This window comes from Eucyclogobius newberryi, unplaced genomic scaffold (genome assembly GCF_026437365.1).
Source record: "Eucyclogobius newberryi isolate DKJ021-1_F unplaced genomic scaffold, fEucNew1.0.hap1 SCAF_17, whole genome shotgun sequence".
NCBI lineage: Eukaryota > Metazoa > Chordata > Actinopteri > Gobiiformes > Gobiidae > Eucyclogobius > Eucyclogobius newberryi.
This window is the reverse complement of record NW_027315801.1, coordinates 14,908,733-14,933,894: the sequence shown is the minus strand read 5'-3', so window position 1 is coordinate 14,933,894 and position 25,162 is coordinate 14,908,733. Positions and strand designations below refer to the sequence as shown.

The 25,162-nt window shown below is 47.1% G+C and overlaps 2 protein-coding genes across 5 annotated transcripts in view; both read left to right on the top strand.

Annotated features, from left to right (window-relative positions):
• The first annotated feature begins 1,839 nt into the window (after positions 1-1,839).
• Positions 1,840-13,163, top strand: agmat (agmatinase (putative)). The gene is made up of 7 exons (XM_072448519.1): positions 1,840-2,156; positions 2,800-3,002; positions 6,487-6,535; positions 8,763-8,958; positions 12,095-12,274; positions 12,568-12,652; positions 12,725-13,163. The coding sequence occupies exons 1-7, from the start codon at positions 1,855-1,857 to the stop codon at positions 12,796-12,798; spliced, it is 1,089 nt and encodes a 362-aa protein (XP_072304620.1). The 5' UTR covers positions 1,840-1,854; the 3' UTR covers positions 12,799-13,163.
• A 3,278-nt stretch (positions 13,164-16,441) lies between these two features.
• hspg2 (heparan sulfate proteoglycan 2) overlaps positions 16,442-25,162 on the top strand; it is a 189,327-nt gene continuing 180,606 nt past the window's right edge. For all 4 annotated transcript variants that reach the window (XM_072449265.1, XM_072449264.1, XM_072449263.1 and 1 more), the window contains exon 1: positions 16,442-16,532. In XM_072449265.1, the coding sequence (XP_072305366.1) occupies positions 16,461-16,532 (72 nt within the window). In that variant the 5' untranslated portion in view covers positions 16,442-16,460. The remainder of the gene's footprint in view (positions 16,533-25,162) is intronic.

The window sequence follows — 25,162 nt, the reverse complement described above, 5'->3', positions numbered from 1 at the left end:
TGGCTAATTAAAATAATGCATGCGATAGAAAACATACACTGACTACTAAGTTACTAAGCTAAGATATGGATATGTATGTTTCATGATCTCCTGTCACACACTAAAACAACACGGTGAGTGGCATGAACAAACCAATAAAAACTATTTTAATTTGATTGTTCAATTTCATATTCTTATGGATTAAATAATTTTAAGTTAGATATATTAATATATTTACCCTTTTTTATTTAAGTTAGGTGCAATATTGAGTGTAAATCAAAGAAAATAGTTTATGTCCCCAATTTACTGCCTCAGCCACTCCCTCCCAGACACGCCCACTCCTAACTCACAGAAGTCAGAATTCCACTAGTTTTTTTTTTAATTTTCTTTATTGTCAAAATTCTTTATTAAACATTTATAACAGACAATAAACAGTTTCCACTGGATAATAGGCAATAATTTAAAAGCTTTAAAATTGCATTACAGTCTGTTCCACTTCACACGCAGTAGACCATAAAATAAATAACTCTAACCCACACCCTAATCCAAACCCACACCCTAATCCAAACCCACACCCTAATCCAAACGCACACCCTAATCCAAACCCACACCCTAATCCAAAACCACACCCTAATCCAAACCCACACCCTAATCCAAACGCACACCCTAATCCAAACCCACACCCTAATCCAAAACCACACCCTAATCCAAACCCACACCCTAATCCAAACGCACACCCTAATCCAAACCCACACCCTAATCCAAAACCACACCCTAATCCAAAACCACACCCTAATCCAAACGCACACCCTAATCCAAACCCACACCCTAATCCAAAACCACACCCTAATCCAAACCCACACCCTAATCCAAAACCACACCCTAATCCAAACCCACACCCTAATCCAAACGCACACCCTAATCCAAACGCACACCCTAATCCAAACGCACACCCTAATCCAAACGCACACCCTAATCCAAACCCACACCCTAATCCAAACCCACACCCTAATCCAAAACCACACCCTAATCCAAAACCACACCCTAATCCAAACGCACACCCTAATCCAAACCCACACCCTAATCCAAAACCACACCCTAATCCAAACCCACACCCTAATCCAAAACCACACCCTAATCCAAACCCACACCCTAATCCAAACGCACACCCTAATCCAAACGCACACCCTAATCCAAACGCACACCCTAATCCAAACCCACACCCTAATCCAAAACCACACCCTAATCCAAAACCACACCCTAATCCAAACCCACACCCTAATCCAAACGCACACCCTAATCCAAACCCACACCCTAATCCAAAACCACACCCTAATCCAAAACCACACCCTAATCCAAACCCACACCCTAATCCAAACCCACACCCTAATCCAAACGCACACCCTAATCCAAACGCACACCCTAATCCAAACCCACACCCTAATCCAAACCCACACCCTAATCCAAACGCACACCCTAATCCAAACCCACACCCTAATCCAAACGCACACCCTAATCCAAACCCACACCCTAATCCAAACCCACACCCTAATCCAAACCCACACCCTAATCCAAACCCTAACCCTAATTTTTTGTCATAGATAGGAGACGAGGGAAAAATGTAAATGTTTGCTCACTTGTTCATCTGATCCAGTCAATCTATAAATTCAAAAAGTTTAAACCCAAAATAGATTTAGAATCGGAGCGGGAGTCGAACTCAGGATCCAGCACCCCGCGCCCACGCGCAGTAAATGTACTTCGCATGTTATTATTATAGTGGATTTTAAAACTTCTTTTGACATCCGTGAGTTAGGAGTGTATGATCTAGTGCTGACTGCCGACCGCTGCGCGTGGACTGCTCCAGAACTCTCTAACATGTCGTCTGTGCTGAGAAATGTGACCGCGCTTCACGACATGATTCCGTCCTGTGTCGCACGGTTCTGGAGCCGGGGGCGGCCGTGGACGTGCGGGGAGCTGCGCGCACAGGGTTCAAACCCGAGGAGAGAGTGCTCGGGAACGCGTCGGTTCAACGTGCCTCCGAGCGCAGAGTTCGTGGCTCGAGTGTCCGGGATCCCGACCATGGCCAAGCTGCCGTTCCAGGACACGACGGAGGGGCTGCAGGCGGCTTTTGTGGGGGTCCCGATCGACACTGGGACGTCCAACCGCCCCGGGGCAAGGTGCTGCTGCTTCACTGTTCACAATGTTCAACTCTAGCTTACAAATGATTCAGTTCAGCAGTGGTATTATATGTAATAGAGCAGTAATATTATATGTAATAGAGCAGTAATATTATATGTAATAGAGCAGTGGTTAGAAATGGGACTACACACTCACCTTTATAGTTCTTATTAGTTCTAAACCAATAATAACCCAAAGGAGGGAAGAAATGTGGATTAAACTGACTCTAATTGATTACATATTAGAACTGTGGAGAGATCCACGTACCACAGTTTGATTACCACTGTAATAGATCTATAAATGAGATGGAGACAGAGCCAAGAGAATAGAGATTAACTTATTGCACTTATTGGAATATTGATAATATGGTGAATGTTGTTTTTTTTAATGCCAAACCATTTGGACAAATAGTTTAATAAAACCCTTTCAAAATGCGGCAAAAGAGCCTGGTTAAAACACATTTAGGAGTTCCGATATAGTCGAAATTAGAATACACTCCTCCCCAAAAATACAAAGATATGACTTTTTGTCAGTATCGCCCAGCTCTTATTGCATCTCCGTTTAAACAGAACATTGACACATTTCTTTGAGGTATTTTTCCTTCCGGATCAATAAAGGTCAAGCGTTTGTGGTGATGTTCAGGTTTGGCCCTCGGCAGATCCGAGTGGAGTCGGCGATGCTCAGGTCCTACAACAGCGGGACCAGAGCGGCGCCGTACGAGTCTGTGATGGTGGCCGACATCGGAGACGTCAACGTGAACCTCTTCGACCTAAAAGACAGCTGTAAACGCATACGAGAGGCCTACAGGAAGATCGTGGAGACGGGCTGCGTCCCCCTGACCATGGGTGAGAGGAGGGCCTGACTGTGGGTGAGAGGAGGGCATGACCGTGGTGAGAGAGGAGGGCCTGACCGTGTGAGGGCCTGACCGTGGGTGAGCCAGGAAGGCCTGACCGTGGGTGAGAGAGGAGGGCCTGACCGTGGGTGAGAGGAGGCCCTGACCGTGTGAGGGCCTGACCGTGGGTGAGAGAGGAGGGCCTGACCGTGGGTGAGAGGAGGCCCTGACCATGTGAGGGCCTGACCGTGGGTGAGCCAGGAGGGCCTGACCGTGGGTGAGAGAGGAGGGCCTGACCGTGTGAGAGAGGAGGGCCCTGCAGTATTGAGTGAGGAGGGCCTGGCCGTGTGAAAGAGGAGGGCCTGACCGTGTGAGAGAGGAGGGCACTGCAGTATTGAGTGAGGAGGGCCTGGCCGTGTGAAAGAGGAGGGCCTGACCGTGTGAGAGAGGAGGGCCCTGCAGTAGTGAGCGAGGAGGGCCTGGCCGTGTGAGAGAGGAGGGCCCTGCAGTGGTGAGAGAGGAGGGCCTGACCGTGTGAGAGAGGAGGGCCCTGCAGTGGTGAGAGAGGAGGGCCTGGCCGTGTGAGAGAGGAGGGCCTGACCGTGAGTGAGAGAGGAGGGCCTGACCGTGGGTGAGAGAGGAGGGCCTGACCCTGGGTGAGAGAGGAGGGCCTGACCGTGTGAGAGAGGATGGCCTGACCGTGTGAGAGAGGAGGGCCTGACCGTGTGAGAGAGGAGGGCCCTGCAGTAGTGAGCGTGGAGGGCCTGGCCGTGTGAGAGAGGAGGGCCCTGTAGTGGTGAGAGAGGAGGGCCTGACCGTGGGTGAGAGAGGAGGGCCTGACCGTGGTGAGAGAGGAGGGCCTGACCGTGGGTGAGAGAGGAGGGCCTGACCGTGGGTGAGAGAGGAGGGCCTGACCGTGGGTGAGAGGAGGGCCTGACCGTGGGTGAGAGAGGAGGGCCTGACCGTGGGTGAGAGGAGAAGTGCCTGACCGTGGGTGAGAGAGGAGGGCCTGACCGTGTGAGAGAGGAGGGCCCTGCAGTGGTGAGAGAGGAGGGCCTGGCCGTGTGAGAGAGGAGGGCCCTGCAGTGGTGAGAGAGGAGGGCCTGACCGTGGGTGAGAGAGGAGGGCCTGACCGTGTGAGAGAGGAGGGCCTGACCGTGTGAGAGAGGAGGGCCCTGCAGTAGTGAGCGAGGAGGGTCTGGCCGTGTGAGAGAGGAGGGCCCTGCAGTGGTGAGAGAGGAGGGCCTGACCGTGTGAGAGAGGAGGGCCCTGCAAGGAGGGCCTGGCCGTGTGAGAGAGGAGGGCCTGGCCGTGGGTGAGAGAGGAGGGCCTGACCGTGGGTGAGAGAGGAGGGCCTGACTGTGGGTGAGAGAGGAGGGCCTGACGGTGGGTGAGAGAGGAGGGCCTGACCGTGGGTGAGAGAGGAGGGCCCTGCAGTAGTGAGCGACGAGGGCCCTGGAGTAGTGAGCGAGGAGGGCCTGGCCGTGTGAGCGAGGAGGGCCCTGCAGTAGTGAGCGAGGAGGGCCTGACCGTGTGAGGGAGGAGGGCCTGACCGTGGGTGAGAGGAGGGCATGACCGTGGTGAGAGAGGAGGGCATGACCGTGGTGAGAGAGGAGGGCCTGACCGTGTGAGGGCCTGACCGTGGGTGAGCCAGGAAGGCCTGACCGTGGGTGAGAGAGGAGGGCCTGACCGTGGGTGAGAGGAGGCCCTGACCGTGTGAGGGCCTGACCGTGGGTGAGAGAGGAGGGCCTGACCGTGGGTGAGAGGAGGCCCTGACCATGTGAGGGCCTGACCGTGGGTGAGCCAGGAGGGCCTGACCGTGGGTGAGAGAGGAGGGCCTGACCGTGTGAGAGAGGAGGGCCCTGCAGTATTGAGTGAGGAGGGCCTGGCCGTGTGAAAGAGGAGGGCCTGACCGTGTGAGAGAGGAGGGCACTGCAGTATTGAGTGAGGAGGGCCTGGCCGTGTGAAAGAGGAGGGCCTGACCGTGTGAGAGAGGAGGGCCCTGCAGTAGTGAGCGAGGAGGGCCTGGCCGTGTGAGAGAGGAGGGCCCTGCAGTGGTGAGAGAGGAGGGCCTGACCGTGTGAGAGAGGAGGGCCCTGCAGTGGTGAGAGAGGAGGGCCTGGCCGTGTGAGAGAGGAGGGCCTGACCGTGAGTGAGAGAGGAGGGCCTGACCGTGGGTGAGAGAGGAGGGCCTGACCCTGGGTGAGAGAGGAGGGCCTGACCGTGTGAGAGAGGATGGCCTGACCGTGTGAGAGAGGAGGGCCTGACCGTGTGAGAGAGGAGGGCCCTGCAGTAGTGAGCGTGGAGGGCCTGGCCGTGTGAGAGAGGAGGGCCCTGTAGTGGTGAGAGAGGAGGGCCTGACCGTGGGTGAGAGAGGAGGGCCTGACCGTGGTGAGAGAGGAGGGCCTGACCGTGGGTGAGAGAGGAGGGCCTGACCGTGGGTGAGAGAGGAGGGCCTGACCGTGGGTGAGAGGAGGGCCTGACCGTGGGTGAGAGAGGAGGGCCTGACCGTGGGTGAGAGGAGAAGTGCCTGACCGTGGGTGAGAGAGGAGGGCCTGACCGTGTGAGAGAGGAGGGCCCTGCAGTGGTGAGAGAGGAGGGCCTGGCCGTGTGAGAGAGGAGGGCCCTGCAGTGGTGAGAGAGGAGGGCCTGACCGTGGGTGAGAGAGGAGGGCCTGACCGTGTGAGAGAGGAGGGCCTGACCGTGTGAGAGAGGAGGGCCCTGCAGTAGTGAGCGAGGAGGGTCTGGCCGTGTGAGAGAGGAGGGCCCTGCAGTGGTGAGAGAGGAGGGCCTGACCGTGTGAGAGAGGAGGGCCCTGCAAGGAGGGCCTGGCCGTGTGAGAGAGGAGGGCCTGGCCGTGGGTGAGAGAGGAGGGCCTGACCGTGGGTGAGAGAGGAGGGCCTGACTGTGGGTGAGAGAGGAGGGCCTGACGGTGGGTGAGAGAGGAGGGCCTGACCGTGGGTGAGAGAGGAGGGCCCTGCAGTAGTGAGCGACGAGGGCCCTGGAGTAGTGAGCGAGGAGGGCCTGGCCGTGTGAGCGAGGAGGGCCCTGCAGTAGTGAGCGAGGAGGGCCTGACCGTGTGAGGGAGGAGGGCCTGACCGTGGGTGAGAGAGGAGGGCCTGACTGTGTGAGAGAGGAGGGCCTGACCGTGGGTGAGAGAGGAGGGCCTGACCGTGGGTGAGAGAGGAGGGCCTGACCATGGGTGAGAGAGGAGGGCCTGACCGTGGGTGAGAAGAGGGCCCTGCACTAGTGAGAGAGGAGGGCCTGACCGTGTGAGAGAGGAGGGCCCTGCAGTAGTGAGCGAGGAGGGCCTGGCCGTGTGAGAGAGGAGGGCCCTGCAGTAGTGAGCGAGGAGGGCCTGGCCGTGTGAGAGAGGAGGGCCCTGCAGTAGTGAGCGAGGAGGGCCTGGCCGTGTGAGAGAGGAGGGCCCTGCAGTAGTGAGCGAGGAGGGCCTGGCCGTGGTGCTTGTGTGATGCTGATGTATTTTTCTCTTTCAGGTGGAGATCACACAATTGCATATCCAATTCTTCAAGCTGTTGCTGAAAAGTGAGTTTCGAAGAGCTGAGCGGTTTAAGAACAAACATTGACATTGAAATCACAATTAAATATGTTATATTTATGCTTTGATTTCTATGATACTACTGTCCATCTCAGAAGTGAGCTCATGGTCATCCTGGACATGGACTCTTCAGTTCAAGTTTAGAGACATTTGATCCACCTTTTTGGTTCAGGAGTAATTTCTTTGTTCAAGCTTCTGTGGTCATGCTGTAGTCCTACTTAGTTGCTGGTTCCGCCCTAATTCAGACCAGGAATAGTCCTGTTATGGACCAGTTATAGTCCTGTTATGGACCAGTTATAGTCCTGTTATAGACCCGTTATAGTCCTGTTATGGACCTGTTATAGTCCTGTTATAGACCCGTTATAGTCCTGTTATGGACCTGTTATAGTCCTGTTATGGACCTGTTATAGTCCTGTTATAGTCCTGTTATGGACCTGTTATAGTCCTGTTATGGACCTGTTATAGTCCTGTTATGGACCTGTTATAGACCCGTTATAGTCCTGTTATGGACCTGTTATAGTCCTGTTATGGACCTGTTATAGTCCTGTTATGGACCTGTTATAGACCCGTTATAGTCCTGTTATGGATCTGTTATAGTCCTGTCATGGACCTGTTTTAGTCCGGTTATAGTCCCGTTATAGTCCTGTTATAGTCCTGTTATGGACCTGTTATAGTCCTGTTATAGTCCTGTTATAGTCCTGTTATGGACCTGTTATATTCCCGTTATAGTCCTGTTATGGACCTGTTATAGTCCTGTTATAGTCCTGTCATGGACCTGTTTTAGTCCGGTTATAGTCCCGTTATAGTCCTGTTATAGTCCTGTTATGGACCTGTTATAGTCCTGTTATAGTCCTGTTATGGACCTGTTATAGTCCTGTTATAGTCCTGTAAAGGACCTGTTATTATCCTGTTATAATCCTGTTATAGACCTGTTATAGTCCTGTTATGGACCCGTAATAGTCCCGTTATAGTCCTGTTATGGACCTGTTATAGTCTTGCTATAGTCCTGTTATAGACCTGTTATAGTCCTGTTATAGTCCTGTAAAGGACCTGTTATTATCCTGTTATAATCCTGTTATAGACCTGTTATAGTCCTGTTATGGACCTGTTACAGTCCCGTTATAGTCCCGTTATAGTCCTGTTATGGACCAGTTATATTCCTGTTATGGACCTGTTATAGTCCTGTTATGGACCTGTTACAGTCCCGTTATAGTCCTGTTATGGACCAGTTATATTCCTGTTATGGACCTGTTACAGTCCCGTTATAGTCCCGTTATAGTCCTGTTCTGGACCAGTTATAGTCCTGTTATGGACCTGTTATAGTCCTGCTATAGTCCTGTTATAGTCCTGTTATGGACCAGTTATAGTCCTGTTATGGACCTGTTATAGTCCTGCTATAGTCCTGTTATAGTCCTGTTATGGACCTGTTATAGTCCTGCTATAGTCCTGTTATAGTCCTGTTATGGACCAGTTATAGTCCTGTTATGGACCTGTTATAGTCCTGCTATAGTCCTGTTATAGTCCTGTTATGGACCAGTTATAGTCCTATTATGGACCTGTTATAGTCCTGTTATGGACCTGATTTAGATCTGGTGGTTCACTTTGGTGGATCCTCTGCTCTAGAGAAAACTGTGGTGATCCAAGGGGCCGATACACTGTAAATGACTTTGAGTGGCTGGAAAAGTAAGTATAATTATTCTTATCTTTATGTTAGGCTTTTAGTTGTTTAGTTAATTAATCTGTCGATTGTCTAAGTCAACACAATTTTTTATTAGTCAACTTTTATTAGGATTATAAGGATTTATATGGACCACAGCAGAAGTGACTATTCAGTAATATATATATATATACAGATATGTAAGTATAATAATAATTAAAAATTGCGCGATCGCCGCCTTTCCCGCGCGTTGGTGTTTTGATCGCGATTGCCCAGACTCTGCATTCTCTTAGACTTTATTCTTTAGACTTTAGACTTTATTCTTTAGACTTTACGCCGTACCCAATCCTCCCTGTATCTCCGTCATCTAGCAACAGAGACCCGGAAGAGGAAGTGAAGGCATTCATTGCCAATTGTTGTTATTTTTTTGCACAATATTCTTAGGATTTTCTTTAGTCAGCTCTCTGAAGTACAGAGCATGTCATGTGCCCCTCGTACTGTTGCCATGTTACAGTACAAACCATGGCCCATACAGTATACGTATCCTGTCTCTGCAGATATGGTCCGGTGGGTCTGGTGCACGTGGATGCCCATGCTGATGTCAGTGATGTGGTTTTAGGGGAGAAGATCGGCCATGGGACCCCGTTCAGGCGCTGTGTGGAGGAGGGGCTGCTGGACTGTGGCAGAGTGGTGCAGATCGGGCTGCGTGGCACCGGGTACTCTGCCGACTCCTACGAGTGGAGCAGGTCACAGGTGCAAGCTCCTTTACACTGGCACCACTGGCACACATGAGGGGCGAGGCACATTCTCCCTTACACTGGCACCACTGGCACACATGAGGGGCGAGGTACAAGCTCCCTTACACTGGCACCACTGGCACACATGAGGGGCGAGGTACACGCTCCCTTACACTGGCACCACTGGCACACATGAGGGGCGAGGTACACACTCCCTTACACTGGCACCACTGGCACACATGAGGGGCGAGGTACATGCTCCCTTACACTGGCACCATTGGCACACGTGAGGGGCGAGGTACATGCTCCCTTACACTGGCACCACTGGCACACGTGAGGGACGGGGTACACGCTCCCTTACACTGGCACCACTGGCACACGTGAGGGGCGAGGTACACGCTCCCTTACACTGGCACCACTGGCACACATGAGGGGCGAGGTACACGCTCCCTTACACTGGCACCACTGGCACACATGAGGGGCGAGGTAAAAGCTACCTTACACTGGCACCACTGGCACACGTGAGGGGCGAGGTACACGCTCCCTTACACTGGCACCACTGGCACACATGAGGGGAGAAGTACACGCCTCCTTACTCTGGCACCACTGGCACACATGAGGGGCGGGATACACGCTCCCTTACACTGGCACCACTGGCACACATGAGGGGCGAGGTACACGCTCCCTTACACTGGCACCACTGGCACACATGAGGGGCGAGGTACACGCTCCCTTACACTGGCACCACTGGCACACATGAGGGACGGGGTACACGCTCCCTTACACTGGCACCACTGGCACACATGAGGGGAGAGGTACACGCTCCCTTACACTGGCACCACTGGCACACATGAGGGGCGAGGTACACGCTCCCTTACACTGGCACCACTGGCACACATGAGGGGCGAGGTGCAATCTCCCTTACACTGGCACCACTGGCACACATGAGGGACGGGGTACACGCTCCCTTACACTGGCACCACTGGCACACATGAGGGACGGGGTACACGCTCCCTTACACTGGCACCACTGGCACACATGAGGGGCGAGGTACAAGCTCCCTTACACTGGCACCACTGGCACATGAGGGGCGAGGTACACGCTCCCTTACACTGGCACCACTGGCACACATGAGGGGCGAGGTACAAGCTCCCTTACACTGGCACCACTGGCACACATGAGGGGCGAGGTACAAGCTCCCTTACACTGGCACCACTGGCACACATGAGGGACGGGGTACACGCTCCCTTACACTGGCACCACTGGCACACATGAGGGGAGAGGTACAAGCTCCCTTACACTGGCACCACTGGCACATATGAGGGGCGAGGTACACGCTCCCTTACACTGGCACCACTGGCACACATGAGGGGCGAGGTACAAGCTCCCTTACACTGGCACCACTGGCACATGAGGGGCGAGGTACACGCTCCCTTACACTGGCACCACTGGCACACATGAGGGGCGAGGTACAAGCTCCCTTACACTGGCACCACTGGCACACGAGGGGCGAGGTACACGCTCCCTTACACTGGCACCACTGGCACACATGAGGGGCGAGGTACACGCTCCCTTACACTGGCACCACTGGCACACATGAGGGGAGAAGAACACGCCTCCTTACACTGGCACCACTGGCACACATGAGGGGCGAGGTACACGCTCCCTTACACTGGCACCACTGGCACACATGAGGGGCGAGGTACACGCTCCCTTACACTGGCACCACTGGCACACATGAGGGACGGGGTACACGCTCCCTTACACTGGCACCACTGGCACACATGAGGGGCGAGGTACACGCTCCTTTACACTGGCACCACTGGCACACATGAGGGACGGGGTACACGCTCCCTTACACTGGCACCACTGGCACACATGAGGGACGAGGTACACGCTCCCTTACACTGGCACCACTGGCACACATGAGGGACGAGGTACACGCTCCCTTACACTGGCACCACTGGCACACATGAGGGACGGGATTATACAGCCAAAAACAGGTTATTTAGCTCCAATCATTTACAGAAATGACAAAATGTTTGCTACGTCTTGAGAAGCTGTAGTAGTGACACAAATCATAAAAATGTAATTATTTAAAAATAGTGAACTGAACCAGACAATTTATTGTAAATGATCGTCACTCGAAATTGTGTCTTGCTTTTAAAGAAGAAAATTAAATATTACAACTAAATATTGTTTATTCCAAGTGAATTCTCGGGCTTGTCACAAGGTTAACACAGACCAGTCACCCTCACGTTCACCTACAGTGGTCAGTTCACCCTCACGTTCACCTACAGTGGTCAGTTCACCCTCGCGTTCACCTACAGTGGTCAGTTCACCCTCACGTTCACCTACAGTGGTCAGTTCACCCTCGCGTTCACCTACAGTGGTCAGTTCACCCTCACGTTCACTTACAGTGGTCAGTTCTCACGTTCACCTACAGTGGTCAGTTCACCCTCACGTTCACCTACAGTGGTCAGTTCACCCTCACGTTCACCTACAGTGGTCAGTTAACCCTCACGTTCACCTACAGTGGTCAGTTCACCCTCACTAACCACCAAACCTTAGTTCTAAACGTTACAACAATAAATCTCCACTCTTTGTGACGTGAGCTTCAGTTCTAACAGGGCCAGGAAGAGGCTGTGTGTGATTGATGTGTGAGTGATTATTGTCATAGAGGTCCATGGCACAGATGGCCACATTTGCTTCCATCAGTCTGCCCCAGGGCAGCAGTGGCTGCAGACGTAGTTTCGCACCGTTCAGTGTGGAGTGAACTTGTGACTCCAGTGTAGCACTTTACTAAAAGGCCTAAAACTACAGACTGACATGTTCTGCAGGATCCTGAAGCTGTCAGAGGCGCTCACACAATGTTCGGAATGTGCCGTGTTTCTGACTTATGTAACTGTACTTTTGTGGAGAACTTTTAAAATTCCTCTCTGGATCAGAGCCCTTCAGACACCTCCTGTGGACAGGTGTTGAAACTGCATCTGGTTTAAACCAATGTTACTGCCATGTCCTTATCAAATACATAAATCGAATGATGCACGGGAGGATGATTCTGGTCCTGGAAAACGACAACACTCATAGACAGTGATGGAAACATTATGTCAAGAGTCACATTTTGCACTAGCGCGTGTTGGTTTCCACAGGGTTTCCGTGTGGTCCAGGCGGAGGAGTGCTGGTTTAAGTCCCTGGCCCCGCTCATGGCTGAGGTCCGGACTCAGATGGGCTCAGGGCCAGTTTATCTGAGCTTCGACATCGACGCGCTGGATCCAGGATTCGCACCTGGAACTGGGACTCCGGAGATCGCAGGACTCACCCCGATACAGGTACAGAATAAAGGGCCACGTTCAATATACACAACAGATGCCCTTTGAACTAGGTATCAAGTTCCATAACACGACTGCAACATAATTACTGTTTAGCTCTAACGATGTGCTGTTTTATGTAGTTCCATCTGATTTTTTACACTGTAACAAACAATGAATTTAGACTCACAAGTACTGTTTGTGTGATATTCTTACATTTGACTCATTTTGACAGCACTATAAGGTGATATTACCAGTATTCTTACCTTCCTAATACATTTGTTTTCCCTCTCTGCTCTTGCTCTTTTCTTCAGGGAGTTGAGATCATCCGTGGTTGCCGTGGCCTGAACCTGGTTGGATGTGACTTGGTTGAAGTTTCGCCTCCTTACGACACGACAGGTTGATTTACGTGTAATTATTCCTAAAACTACTATTTATGTCTGTATTGACTCAATCTTTCCTTCTGAACAGGCAACACGGCTCTGACCGGAGCCAATCTGCTCTTTGAGATGCTGTGTGTGCTCCCCATGGTCAAATACTACTGACACTCACTCCATGGAGATGTCACGGCTTTGTATTCGGACATTTTCATACATCAGAGCAGAAATGTTGCTATGGCAATGCCCGAAAGCGCTCGATGGCTTTTTCAGCAGTAGTGACGCCGACACTTCTAATGAATGAAAAAGTACTTACTATCATGGAAGTATTTGAAATTTAGCACAATAACTCTTGCAATCCAAAGCTTTAATTGTGTGTATTTGTTTGTGATATGAATACACGTCTATGCATCTGTACAGTTGTAATTATGCTGCAAAAGTGGCTTTAGTTTTCTATTCTACAGGGTTGCCAAAGACTGATCTGAGAAAATAGAATTGAATGAACAAAAACATGAAATAAACTGTCAGATTTGTTAAATAAAATGAATAAATCCAATCCTTGAATTTTGTGAGTTATGAATTACACTCGAGTGGTGATCGATGATAGCACTTTAGCATTAAAAAGCTGCTGCGTTGATGTTTCACGTTCATTTACTCTGGTTTGTCAGAGTGGAGTTGGCCGTTCGCACCAAATTGCTAAAGAATATATGGAAAGGTCATGGGCACAGAAGCAGCCACATCTGTCTTCATAAAACCAGGTGAGCGCATAAAAGCTGCATCTGTTCTCCTCTTCTTCACTATATCACTCCCTAACTCACTGAATTTGGACTTTGGTAAAGCTTACGTTAATGACCGACTATAAACTCATAAACTGTTGTGTGAGCGAGGTGAATGCTCTGTACTTATTGTTCTTACAAGTAAATATGTCATGATTATAATTCATATATTTTGTGGACATTGCGTGAATCTAAAAAGAACCCAGACCCCTAAACGTTACTTTTCTTCGACCCCCTGAATACATCTGCGTATTACACAATATCACCTCATATTGTACTGACATATGGTTATTAGAAAAATACTTAACTGATGCAGATAAAGCACATACATAGATACATTAATTACATTCAAAACAGTTTATTTTAGGCCTGTGTTTTGTGGAGTTTTGAAGTGCTCTATTCCACTAGGGGGCGACAAACGTCCATGTAATTCCTACAATTTCAAGAATTAAAAAACTTTGGAACAAAGCTGTGCATTTTTCTTACTTTTAGAGAATAAAATGAGTCATTGTTGCATTTTTGGAGCCCTTGACCTTCTCTACTCTCAAGTCATTTATGATTTCCTAACCATTTTATGTTCTAACTTTTGATTTTTCACTTTTCATACTTAGAAGAAGAGGAAAAGTGTAGCTTTAGGGCATAAGCGTTTGAAAGTACTGCCTTGCATAATATTACCTGCCTAGTCTGTCTTCACCTTAAATCCCCTTTATAGATATAGTCCCACGTGTGCAGGGGTCTTAAGGGGCCAAACTGGGGCAAAAAGGTGCATTTTAACCTCATTCCCTTGTTGCCCCCCCCCCCCCCCCCCCTCATTAGAGACGATACAATACTTAATGAACTAATTGTGACTAGTCGACTATAAAAATGAATTGCAGTTGTATTTTGATCATTACAATTGATACAGACTCTCAAACACATACAAAAAGACCTTAATATAACAAAGAATGTCAAGAATCAATAATGCACTAAATATGTAAATATTCTTTTTCTAGAAGCCGTCACTCACTTTATTTCAACATTTAATTTGGCTAAAATCCATTTTAAAAGTCTCAATGTAAAATAGAAACCATATAAGTAAAAAAATAAATAGGTTGAATCAGTGGTTCTCTGGGGCCAACATGATTCCAGGGGGTCCCCAGATGTTTGAGAAGTGAAGTCCTGAACCACAAACGCAGCGGTTAATGTAGATTCTTATGTGATGGCCGACCAAATGAATGCATCAGGCCTGAATCCTGAAAACAAGGCTAATTTATCATTTCTCGGTAAAGCTCATCTTTTCTTTTTGTGGCTGTGGAACTCCAAAGGTTGTTATTTTGGGGGTCACAAGTGGAAAAAGTGTCGACGCACCGTGTTAAATACTTCAACCAATCACCACATCAACACTGGAACTCCATCTAAACCTGGACTACAAACTGGCTCACACCCTTCACTCAGGAGTCTGTCCTGGGACCCTTTTGAAACTCCAATGCCCCCGGTTAGTTGGATGGACCCGCCCCTGCTTGGTTTCACAGCTTTACGGCAAAAACAAACAAACAAACAAACAAACAAAGAATAGCCACGAGTACTTCGGGGTCAAAGAAGTTGAACAATAAGACAGTGTGAGGCTTCAGGACAGCGGGGGGCACCATGGGGGGCCCGGTGAGAACACTTGAAGGGCAGTGGGGGCCGTGCCACATGTGGAGACGCTCGTGTTACAAAAGTAGCGCTCGCGGCAGTGGTCCGGGCTGCGTCTCCTCTCTCCTCTTTCCTCCTCTCTTCTTCTCTCTCCTCCTCTCTTCTTCTCTCTTCTCCTCTCTCCTCCTCTCTCCACCTCTCTCCTCCTCTCTTCTTCTCACTCCTCCTCTCTTCTTCTCTCTCCACCTCTCTCCTCTTTCCTCCTCTCTTCTCCTCTCTCCTCCTCTCTCCACCTCTCTCCTCCTCTCTTCTTCTCACTCCTCCTCTCTTCTTCTCTCTCCACCTCTCTCCTCTTTCCTCCTCTCTTCTTCTCTCTCCTCCTCTCTTCTTCTCTCTCCTCCTCTCTTCTTCTCTCTCCACCTCTCTCCTCTTTCCTCCTCTCTTCTTCTCTCTCCTCCTCTCGTCTTCTCTTTCCTCCTCTCTTCTTCTCTCTCCTCCTCTCTTCTTCTCTCTCCTCCTCTCGTCTTCTCTTTCCTCCTCTCTTCTTCTCTCTCCTCCTCTCTCCTCTTTCCTCCTCTCTTCTTCTCTCTCCTCCTCTCTTCTTCTCTCTCCTCCTCTCGTCTTCTCTTTCCTCCTCTCTTCTTCTCTCTCCTCCTCTCTCCTCTTTCCTCCTCTCTTCTTCTCTCTCCTCCTCTCTTCTCCTCTCTCCTCCTCTCTCCACCTCTCTCCTCCTCTCTTCTTCTCACTCCTCCTCTCTTCTTCTCTCTCCTCCTCTCTTCTTCTCTCTCCTCCTCTCTTCTTCTCTCTCCACCTCTCTCCTCTTTCCTCCTCTCTTCTTCTCTCTCCTCCTCTCGTCTTCTCTCTTCTCCTCTCTTCTCCTCTCTCCTCCTCTCTTCTTTTCTCTCCTCCTCTCTTCTTCTCTCTCCTCCTCTCTTCTTTTCTCTCCTCCTCCTTCTCTTTCTCTTCTCTCTTCTCTTTCAGCTGCAGCACTGAACACGCAGCAACTCCCTGAATTCCACTCCGCCTTTTTGCCCGCACTCTCGTCCCGGAGGCGCAGGAGGGCTCCAAAGACCACCACCAGCAGCAGAAGCACCACCACCACCACCACCTCCACCACCAGCAGCAGCAGCAGCAGCAGAAGCACCTACAGGGCAGCTGTTTGCCTTTTACGCACACGTCCAAGTTTCGCGCTGCGGAGTCCTCCCCGTTTCTGCAGCGTTTACCCCGCGTGAAAAAAAGGATCCGTATTTCTTTTTCTTTTTTTTTGTCTTTCTTTTTTTACCTGTTGATGTGGGACGGAGAGTGAACGCAGAGGCGCACTGACCGCGCACTGACCGCGCACTGACCGCACACTGACCGCACACTGCTCTCGGGACCCGGGACCTCTCTCTTACCCCCCCAGCACTCGCGGCTCGGCGCCGGGGTCCCCCGCTCGGTAAAATGGGCACTTCTTCGACCGCTTCGCTTCACGGACTAACCCTGTGCCTGCTCCTCACGTGCCATCTGCTCACGGTAAGATCTGAACAACTTTCCCTTCAGTCTTTGCGCGGAAAACTTTACGCACGCGGTCACTTTTTCGCGCGAAGGGGTGATTTTAACGTGCGGTGGAGGTGAGGATCGACTGCTCATGCCGGGACACATGGAGACGTTTAGAGCGTAATATTGTGACAAAGTGGCCGTCCTGCTTGGTGAAGGGGCTAAGTTTGTCCATAGGAACAGGCTATTCATAGTCCCGCAGGAGGAGTGCTCAAACCTGGACTGGCCTGGTGCTATTACATGTGAATGAATGTGCTTTTCTTCGGTCAGTTTGAAAAATAAGTCATTTTGAGGCTGCTACATCTTGAAAAGACTGTCAGAGGCTTTGTAAACTGTTTGCTTATTATAATTTTAGCATTCAAGCTACAGTTTGTGCAATTAAGGATGGAAAAACTGCTGTATAGTGAACATTTTTCTCCTTTAAAATGACATTTTATCAAGTTTTCTTACAAGTTTGGCATTCAACTTGCAACATAAACAGCCCAAACTCAACTGCTTCACTTACTGCATTGCTTGTAGGCTTTGTAAACTGTTGCTTATTATATATCTTTTACCCTTCAAGCTTCGGTCTGTGTGTATTAAGTGAACTATTAAACTCATTCAGGTTGTGTTTTGCATTGCCTTTTAGTTTCTGATGTACAAATGAAGTGCTGTTACAAGTTTAGCGTTAAAGCTACAGCGCAAACAGCAAAAACACAACTCCTTCACATTTGGAAACTATTGCTTATTATCATTCTTGACATTTAAGTTACAGTTTGTGCAGTGGAATTTGGAAGGAGAAGTGCAAGCTGCATGAAATCTCACCCCTGCACTTTATCCCGCCGCCGTTGCAACATTTGGTATTAATCACAGTGCCGTTCATCATTTAAAGCTGAGTTTACTTAAAGCCTTATCAGTGAAATTCAGCATATGGAAGGTTTTGAATCAGAATTGTGCACAAATGGAGAGCTCGGTTTCTGTTTCAGTCCTGCTGTAGTTTGTGTTCCAGTTTTTAAACTCTTATTTTGACCTGGTTTAGCCCACATTGTTTTCTCTCCTGATTCAGTCCGAGCTTGGTTCAGACGTGGCCTGTTTTTGGTCAGATCCTTGTTGTTTAGTCCTGGTCTAGTTCTAGTCTAGTACAAGATTCATCCCTAAACAGTGACAAATGTGTAAATATATATATCTGATGTAGTAGTCCAGATATTGTTGGTTTGATCCATTTAGTCTTTGTTTTGTCAGGTTGTCATTGTTGCCTGAAAATGAAACCTCACCTAAAAGACCGTATTTTTCGGACTATAAGTCGACTTTTTTCATAGTTTTGGCCAGGGTGTGACTTATACTTATATTTATACTCCGGAGCGACTTATATGTGATATTATTTGTTATTTTCCCACTTGCAACCTTATTTCATACTCCAGTGCAACTTATATATGTTTTTTTCTTCTCTACTATGCATTTTTTGGCTGGTGCGACTTATAGTCCGAAAAATAAAATATCATCTGAATCATTATTAAAATCTCAATTAAAATTCAATGACAATCCCGGCTCTAGTTCTAGTCCAGACCTGGTTTTGTCTTGTTGTGATCCTAGTTTATTCCCTTCCGTTCACCATATTGAGGGATGGACTCAAACGCATATAGTACACAAGTCTCAGCTCAGAATAGCCCCCCGACTCATCGCCCCGTCCCGCTGGAACCCCGTCTGCCGCGCTCACCTCCGTGGCCTCCAATAAACAGAGCTGTCATGCCTGAGAGATCTGTGACTGGCTCCGCGTTGATTTGATGCTGAAGCGAGTCCTCCCTGAATGATGAGACGTAGTGGCATCGGGCAGCGCGCATAAATCTATCACCTGACCACAGTAGAAGGCCTGTCCCACCCGGGAGACGCTGCCGTCCAAAGGGGTTTATGACTTTATGGTATAAAGTTACGGGAGAACTTATGAGTGGAAGAAAAGTCTAATTGGAGCAAGAGATGGGACGTCATAATGTCAAATGTCAAGTGTATTGTGTGGAAAAAAAAACAGGATTATTACTAAAATCTCGTCTAGCACATTAATACATCTCAAGTTCACGACCAGCTTTATGAATGACAAGTAAATGAGACAAGATAAAAAAGTACTTAAGTGTTTTATAAAAATATATATATATATATATATATATATATATATATATATATTGAATTAAAACCACTTAATTTTGCGTCCAAAATAGTCACAATTATTATTTTTGTGACCTTAACCATCACGATTATCGATACTTCCCTAAGCAGGAGTTAAAGGTGCTTTTTCTCTGGCGCCTGCTTGTCTCCGTGACGACATCATGCGTTGTCTGGAATGTTCCACTGTAAGGCATTTAATAGGGTAAAGCGATATGGGGGTAAAGATTCCACTTAGAGCCAGATCTCGAGTTTGATTTACAATTCGTGTACGCGTTGTAGTTTTCGCTTGCCTACAAGAGGTAAATAAAGTTATGACACGCCGCACTGTGATTGGTTGAGTTCAGATGTCACTCACATCTTCGCACAGGTTAAACAGAAGCAGGAGTGTCACAGCGTCACCCTTTAGTCGTTAAATCCATTCATCGGTTGGTGCACTGGAAAAACGTGATGGAATTAAGTCGTATTTCGTATTTTGCCTTTCTTGAACTAAAATTTGCCAATAGGACAGGTGAGTAAATGCTTGTCTGTTTCTTATTTTAAGTAAAACAAGATATATTATGCTTGTTTTATTGGTAATCTTACTTCAAGGTATTCAAAATATCCCCAAACAAGATAAACACTACTTATTTCAATCACTTTTTAACTTATTGTATTATTTTAGACTGTCATATTACCAGTGTGGCGTCTCAGTATCAACTCATTATTTTATTTAGATTACCGGTATACGGATTTATTTGGGACTGCAGCAAAAAGGAGAAAGCGTGAAAGATTTCGGAGTGAAATATGAGTCTAATCTGCCTTTTTACAGATAAATACACACTTTTCTGTAGTCAGATTAGAGCGGTTGCCAGTTCGATGCCCTCTTTAGTCAACGATAACTTCTTTAGCCACAAACAAACGAAAGCACAGAACTATCAAAGCACCGAGCGACTTTCCCTGTCTGCTTTCTGTCACACTCTGTTTTGGGCTTCCCGTTTTTTCCTGTATCTTCAGCGCCGCCGTCCTCAGAGCGCAACCGCAGCCTTGATCGAGACCCCTGTCCAACAATACCCTCCTAACTCAGTGTTTGGTGTATCGTGACGTTGAACCGACTCAGTTACACTCGCGCAGAGGCGTCATTATCCTGCAATGTTTTTCAATCCCAGAACGTCTTTGTTAATAATAGTTTGCGTCCGTCCGGCTCAATTTAAAAAGGGCAACTCAACGGGAAGTTGCGATGTCATCTCTAGTCTGAGAAATGGTTTGTTGTATTTGTTGCAATGTCATGGGAAACTAGAACTAGGGAAAAAAGTTTCTATTCTCATTAGCTTTTTTTAGTGTTTGTGAAATCTCCACAGCTGTTTTAAAACTGGAATAGCTGAAATGGACATTATGCCTATAGTTTAAATCCATTGTGTATCATTACTTTAATAAGAAAATAAGTTGCTTTAGACCAAAATGGCTAATTAAAATGTCCGAACTACATAAAATAACAAGTCCACTGACCTCGGGTTAAAAACTGCGGCTCTGATTTCCTCCTGGCCTTTTACGGCACATCATGAATTTGTTTGAACTGTCTTGAATCTAAATCATCTAAAGTAAAGTTCAAGTTGAGCGTTGCTAGATCCAGACTTTTGGAGTATCATCCCATAAATTCATTTGTACCAGGGCCAGAGCTAACGATTAATCCTACATGTTTTGGACTGTATAGTGACCAGTGAAGCTCTGGTCTGCAGTGGTCAGTCAAAATCTGCTCATTCATTTGTATTTTTGTTTCCATTTCTTTTTGACAAGCATTTCGATTAGATTTATTTTTTGATAGATTCAGTTCACTTCAAAGTCGGGCTGCAGAAAATATCGCAAAAGTCTAGATATCGACACAATAATCGATATCGCAACAGAAAGTCACCGTTTTATCATGAAAATGTGTTTTTTTGAAAGAAAAGGGCAGATTCGATTTAGTATTTTCCTACAGACCTGAATTTGCTTTGATTAAATGTGGGTTTTGTGGATTCTAACCTTTTAAATTACACTATGCACAATTCCCTTTCAATACAACAGAAGTGATTGTGTCAAAAAGTGCATTCAAATAACACAACAATATCAATATCGCGCTGAACAGCCACATCGAAAACACTCTCTTTCCCCGTCTCGTGCCGACCTTCTTCAACGTTCACATTTCAAACCCGCCATGGGGCATTGACAGAATATACTGCAGAATACTTCACCCAGCTCAGACTGAATACATCTCCACCTCCGAGCTCTTAAGGGCCCCACATTTAACACAAGATGAGCAGCTTCGGTTACAGAGATCATAAAAAGAGTACAATCTGCGCCGGTGACTCAATCGACACGCGAGTCGCAGGAATCTGCCGCTCCCCCCTCCCCCCACGCTCGGGCGCCGCTCCACCCCCGGCCCGAGGAGAGGCACTTGTGGCGGGCTAAACTCGGAGACGTCTCTGGGCCAAACGCGTCAGTGGAAGTGCTGGCGTAAACAGCCAAATAAAGGCCAACGAAGCAGGACTTGGAACCGGGAGCGAAGCCGCGTAATACGTGAAAATAAACGGAATAACGACATTTAAAGGCTTTTAACTTTGTAATAAATGCGTAGTGACAGATTACGCCAATGCGATTCCTCCATGGTTGAATCATTGTTAGTCTCCTGCATTCAAGGCGCTAATGCTAAAATACTAAAACTCCTGTTCTCCCCCACCCCTCAGACACACCCACTTCTTCTTAAACCAGGCCTGTCCAGCAACAACTTTTTAAACAATTTACTCTGATAAACTCAAACATTTAGTGTGTTTTATTGAAGCCTGAATAAGTGCGATGGCTCAGTCTAACCTGTTCGAAATCTACATATTTGAATTATTCACTGTATTTAAAACATGATCAGACGATAAAAAGAACATGAGCTGCACGTAACATTTACAGAAACACATTACGGCCCAATTAATGGTCCCACCCAGTCCAAAGTCTGTTAAATGTGTCCATGCTCACATGATTTTGTTTTAATTAAATGAAAGTTTAAAAATCTACTCGGAAAAGAAAGCACAATTACTCACAGAAACATAGTCAATTACAGCACAAATACTCACTTTCCACCCCTGATGATCATTTACTTGCGATGAATAAAGGTCCTTCTACAAAGAGGAAGCTGAAGTGCATGAAGAGGATGAGGAGTGTGTGAAGCTCCGCAGAGCAAACAGTCGCCCCGCTCCACAGTTTGAACAGCGGAGAAGGTCAGTCGCCTCAGAAGCGTTCACATAATTGCTCGAAGACTGGCCTCGGTAAACATCACACTGTTGAATTATCCATCTTTGCCTCCGCGGGACAATGGAGCGTCCCGGGCCCAGATGGGGAGCAGGTTTGTTGATTCTGCACCGAGGTGTGACCCGGGCCGAGGCGGAGGTTGCAGGGTTCACGGTTCACAGGATTTATGCACCCAAAGCGATCGCTCCCGTCGTCACAGTGCACAGCGGCTCATGGTGGGCTTAAGGACTAAAAGTGATTATAATGAAAGCACTAAAAAATAGTGATTGAGTGATTTATTGTCTATTCTTATTTCAAAAACAGGCACAAATGTATGTTGCAATCTCCAAAACGAGGGTGTAAAGTCTTAATCAACCACCACTTTGATAAGCCGACTATTTGACTGATTTTGGAGTCATTTTGGGTATTTATGAAGTCTGTTTTATAGTTATTAATTACAAGCGTTTACGCCCACTTTTCGCCCTGTTACTCACTCACCATTTTGAAACCCTTGAGGCCATAGATGTTTCTTGTGCGTTGAGTTTCCACTGCAGTATTACACATCACTCCATTCAAGACCATTTTTAAGATTTTTTTATGGACAACACAGACTGTAAATTTCAACATAAAATAAATGCAGTGTCTTTTTCCATGTGGTCTTAAAGTGCCTCTGACAGGTTGGACGACTCATTGAACTAAAATGCAGTTAAGTTTTATATATTTAAAATGTTGCTAAAAATGATACAAAATTTTATCACAGAATAGCTCATTTTTTAGGTTTACAATCTCACTTCCTGTTTGTAATTGATGACATCACACAAGGAAATGACCCTTACATCTGATAGTATCTTTTTTTTTGACAAATGAAAATATATGAGAGTGATTTTATTTTGTTGAATTAATGTTTAAAATGTCAAAAAAGTAGTTTATTTTGTGTAAACTATGCTTTAACTTTGACCGGAATGAGTGTCTTTAATGTGCTGCCACTTCCTGTCATTCTACAACTGTTTAAAGGTATAAATGCACCAAATAACGACAAAATTAGACTATCATAAAAACCTGTCATACGTCACTTTAATCCAGACCTGGGCATTTGTGGTCCCAGGGGTAAAATGTGGCCCTCGGCATGTTTTAATCCGGCCCCTAGAAATATTTTAGTTTCCATTCAACTGTCTGTAACATCTGTCTGCACTTGTATCCTTAATAAATATGACGTGAAATGAATTAAATAATAGATTGAATAGCCTGTATTTGACAAAAAAGTGATATTTTATTATTTTTAATGTATTTTTTTTCACACCAATGATCGCGGGCTGGCCCTCCGCTACTTGCCTGGATTTAAATATGGCCCTCGGAGAAAAATAATTGCCCAGCCCTGCTTTAATCGATTGTTCTGATACAGCTCAAGACAAGAACGGTCCACTTTCTCCCTGTATCGATGCTCGTTCAAAAGAGCATCTAATTTTGATTGTATTTCTCCATCATTCGTATTTGACAACTCAATTACCCCAAGTTTCCTAGAGTCACTTCATTCCTTGTGCACCTTCTCCTCTTCATGTTCTTTATTTGTGCTCCACGGCTCCTTCACGCCCCTCGCCCTCCGTCTGAGCCCACTCCAAACACAGCTGCACTTGTACTTGTGCCGACATGAGCCCACACGTTCAGGGCTCGGCGAGTTGTAACCGGAGTCTTTCCATTCACACCTCTTCCAGCGTCCTCCCTCGCTTCCCCCAAGCACACTTTGCGCTGTTGATGTCATTGTCTTGTCCAGGGCGAGCGTCTTCTTGTTGCTTTGTCGACTTTTCATCTTACGTTTTCTTCACTGTTATATATATCAAACAATAGGCCCGGTATTAGATTAGTAACACTTGGAAGTAGTTTTACCTCGCATGCTTGGATACATTGCAAAAAAAAAAAAAAAATACAATGCACAAACTACATTTGTCACGTTTTTGTTGCTTCAAACTCTTTTTGTCTTGAAAAAAAAACAAAAAATGTCTGATTGAGCACAAAACGTTTTTAAGCTTTTAATCATGTTACATTGTTGTCCCTTCGTCATAAAACTACCTGGAGTTGCATTTTACTCAATTTAACTCTTATTTCATTATCCTGTTCACAAGGTTCTTCTCTGGGCCTCACAAATAGCTCAGTTTTTCAGTCTCTTAACCATCACCAGGGTCAAACTGTGGTCGCAGTGAACGCACGGCTCTGTTAGCTTAACGTACATTTTTCCTGAGGGCTTCATTTATACATTTTTTAATTGTTCATTCCCACTTGGGACAGCAGAGGCTCCGATGCCTGAATATCTCATTGAAAGTGACGGGGAAATGTTGTACATTTCATTATTTTATGTTAGAACATTTTAAGTAATATTACAAACATGACCAAAATGTTTTAAAGGCAACTAGAACCACTTAAAAACTGAAAAAATTACATCACAGAGTAAATTAAGAGTTTTTTCTTAATTTGTCTTATTTAATTGGCAAAAAAAAAAAACAGTTTTAAAACAACTCAGTACGTCACAACCTTATTTTTCTGAACTATAATAAAGAGTGAATATTATTATTTTTTTATCTTTGTACGCAGTCATTCCTTAAGTTGACCCAATATTTGCTGTTTCATTACTTAACAAGCCTCAATTTACCTCCACTCTTTAGTGCAACGACTTACTCCAGTAATAAACTCTTGAGTTCACGCTGAGGTCACAGGATTTTAACTGACGGAAGCACCGCGGACACTTCCCATAAAGACACAAATAGCCATTGGACCCAAAGTTCCTGTATTTACTTAAGAACACGACATGGACATATTTCAGATGGAGCTAATGTCTCCTCCTGTAGAGATTACGATGCCTTTTGATGGAAAACGGATGAGTTCTCCGAAGCCTCCTGTGATCGACTGCGCGCGGATGGAAAAAAGATCCATCATTTTCTTAATACAGACTTGAACAAGAAGAACAAAAGTGCCAGACGATTGCGCTCAAACAGCCGGCTGCATTGGCTGGCTCCCAAGTCCACACCTATTAAACATTCATTGAAATGCTAAGTTGGCTGTGTTGCGTATTCCTTTGAAGGTGAAGGAGCTGTCTGCGGCCCATTCAATTTGCTTTTGTCTTTGTAAGTGGCATTGACATGAACCAATTGGCCGTTCTGGTTTCTTGTACTGCGCCGCATTGTCGGATACAGACGCTCCGGGCTTATGGGGGTGGCTGCCCTTTTTCACTCCAGAGGTTTTTC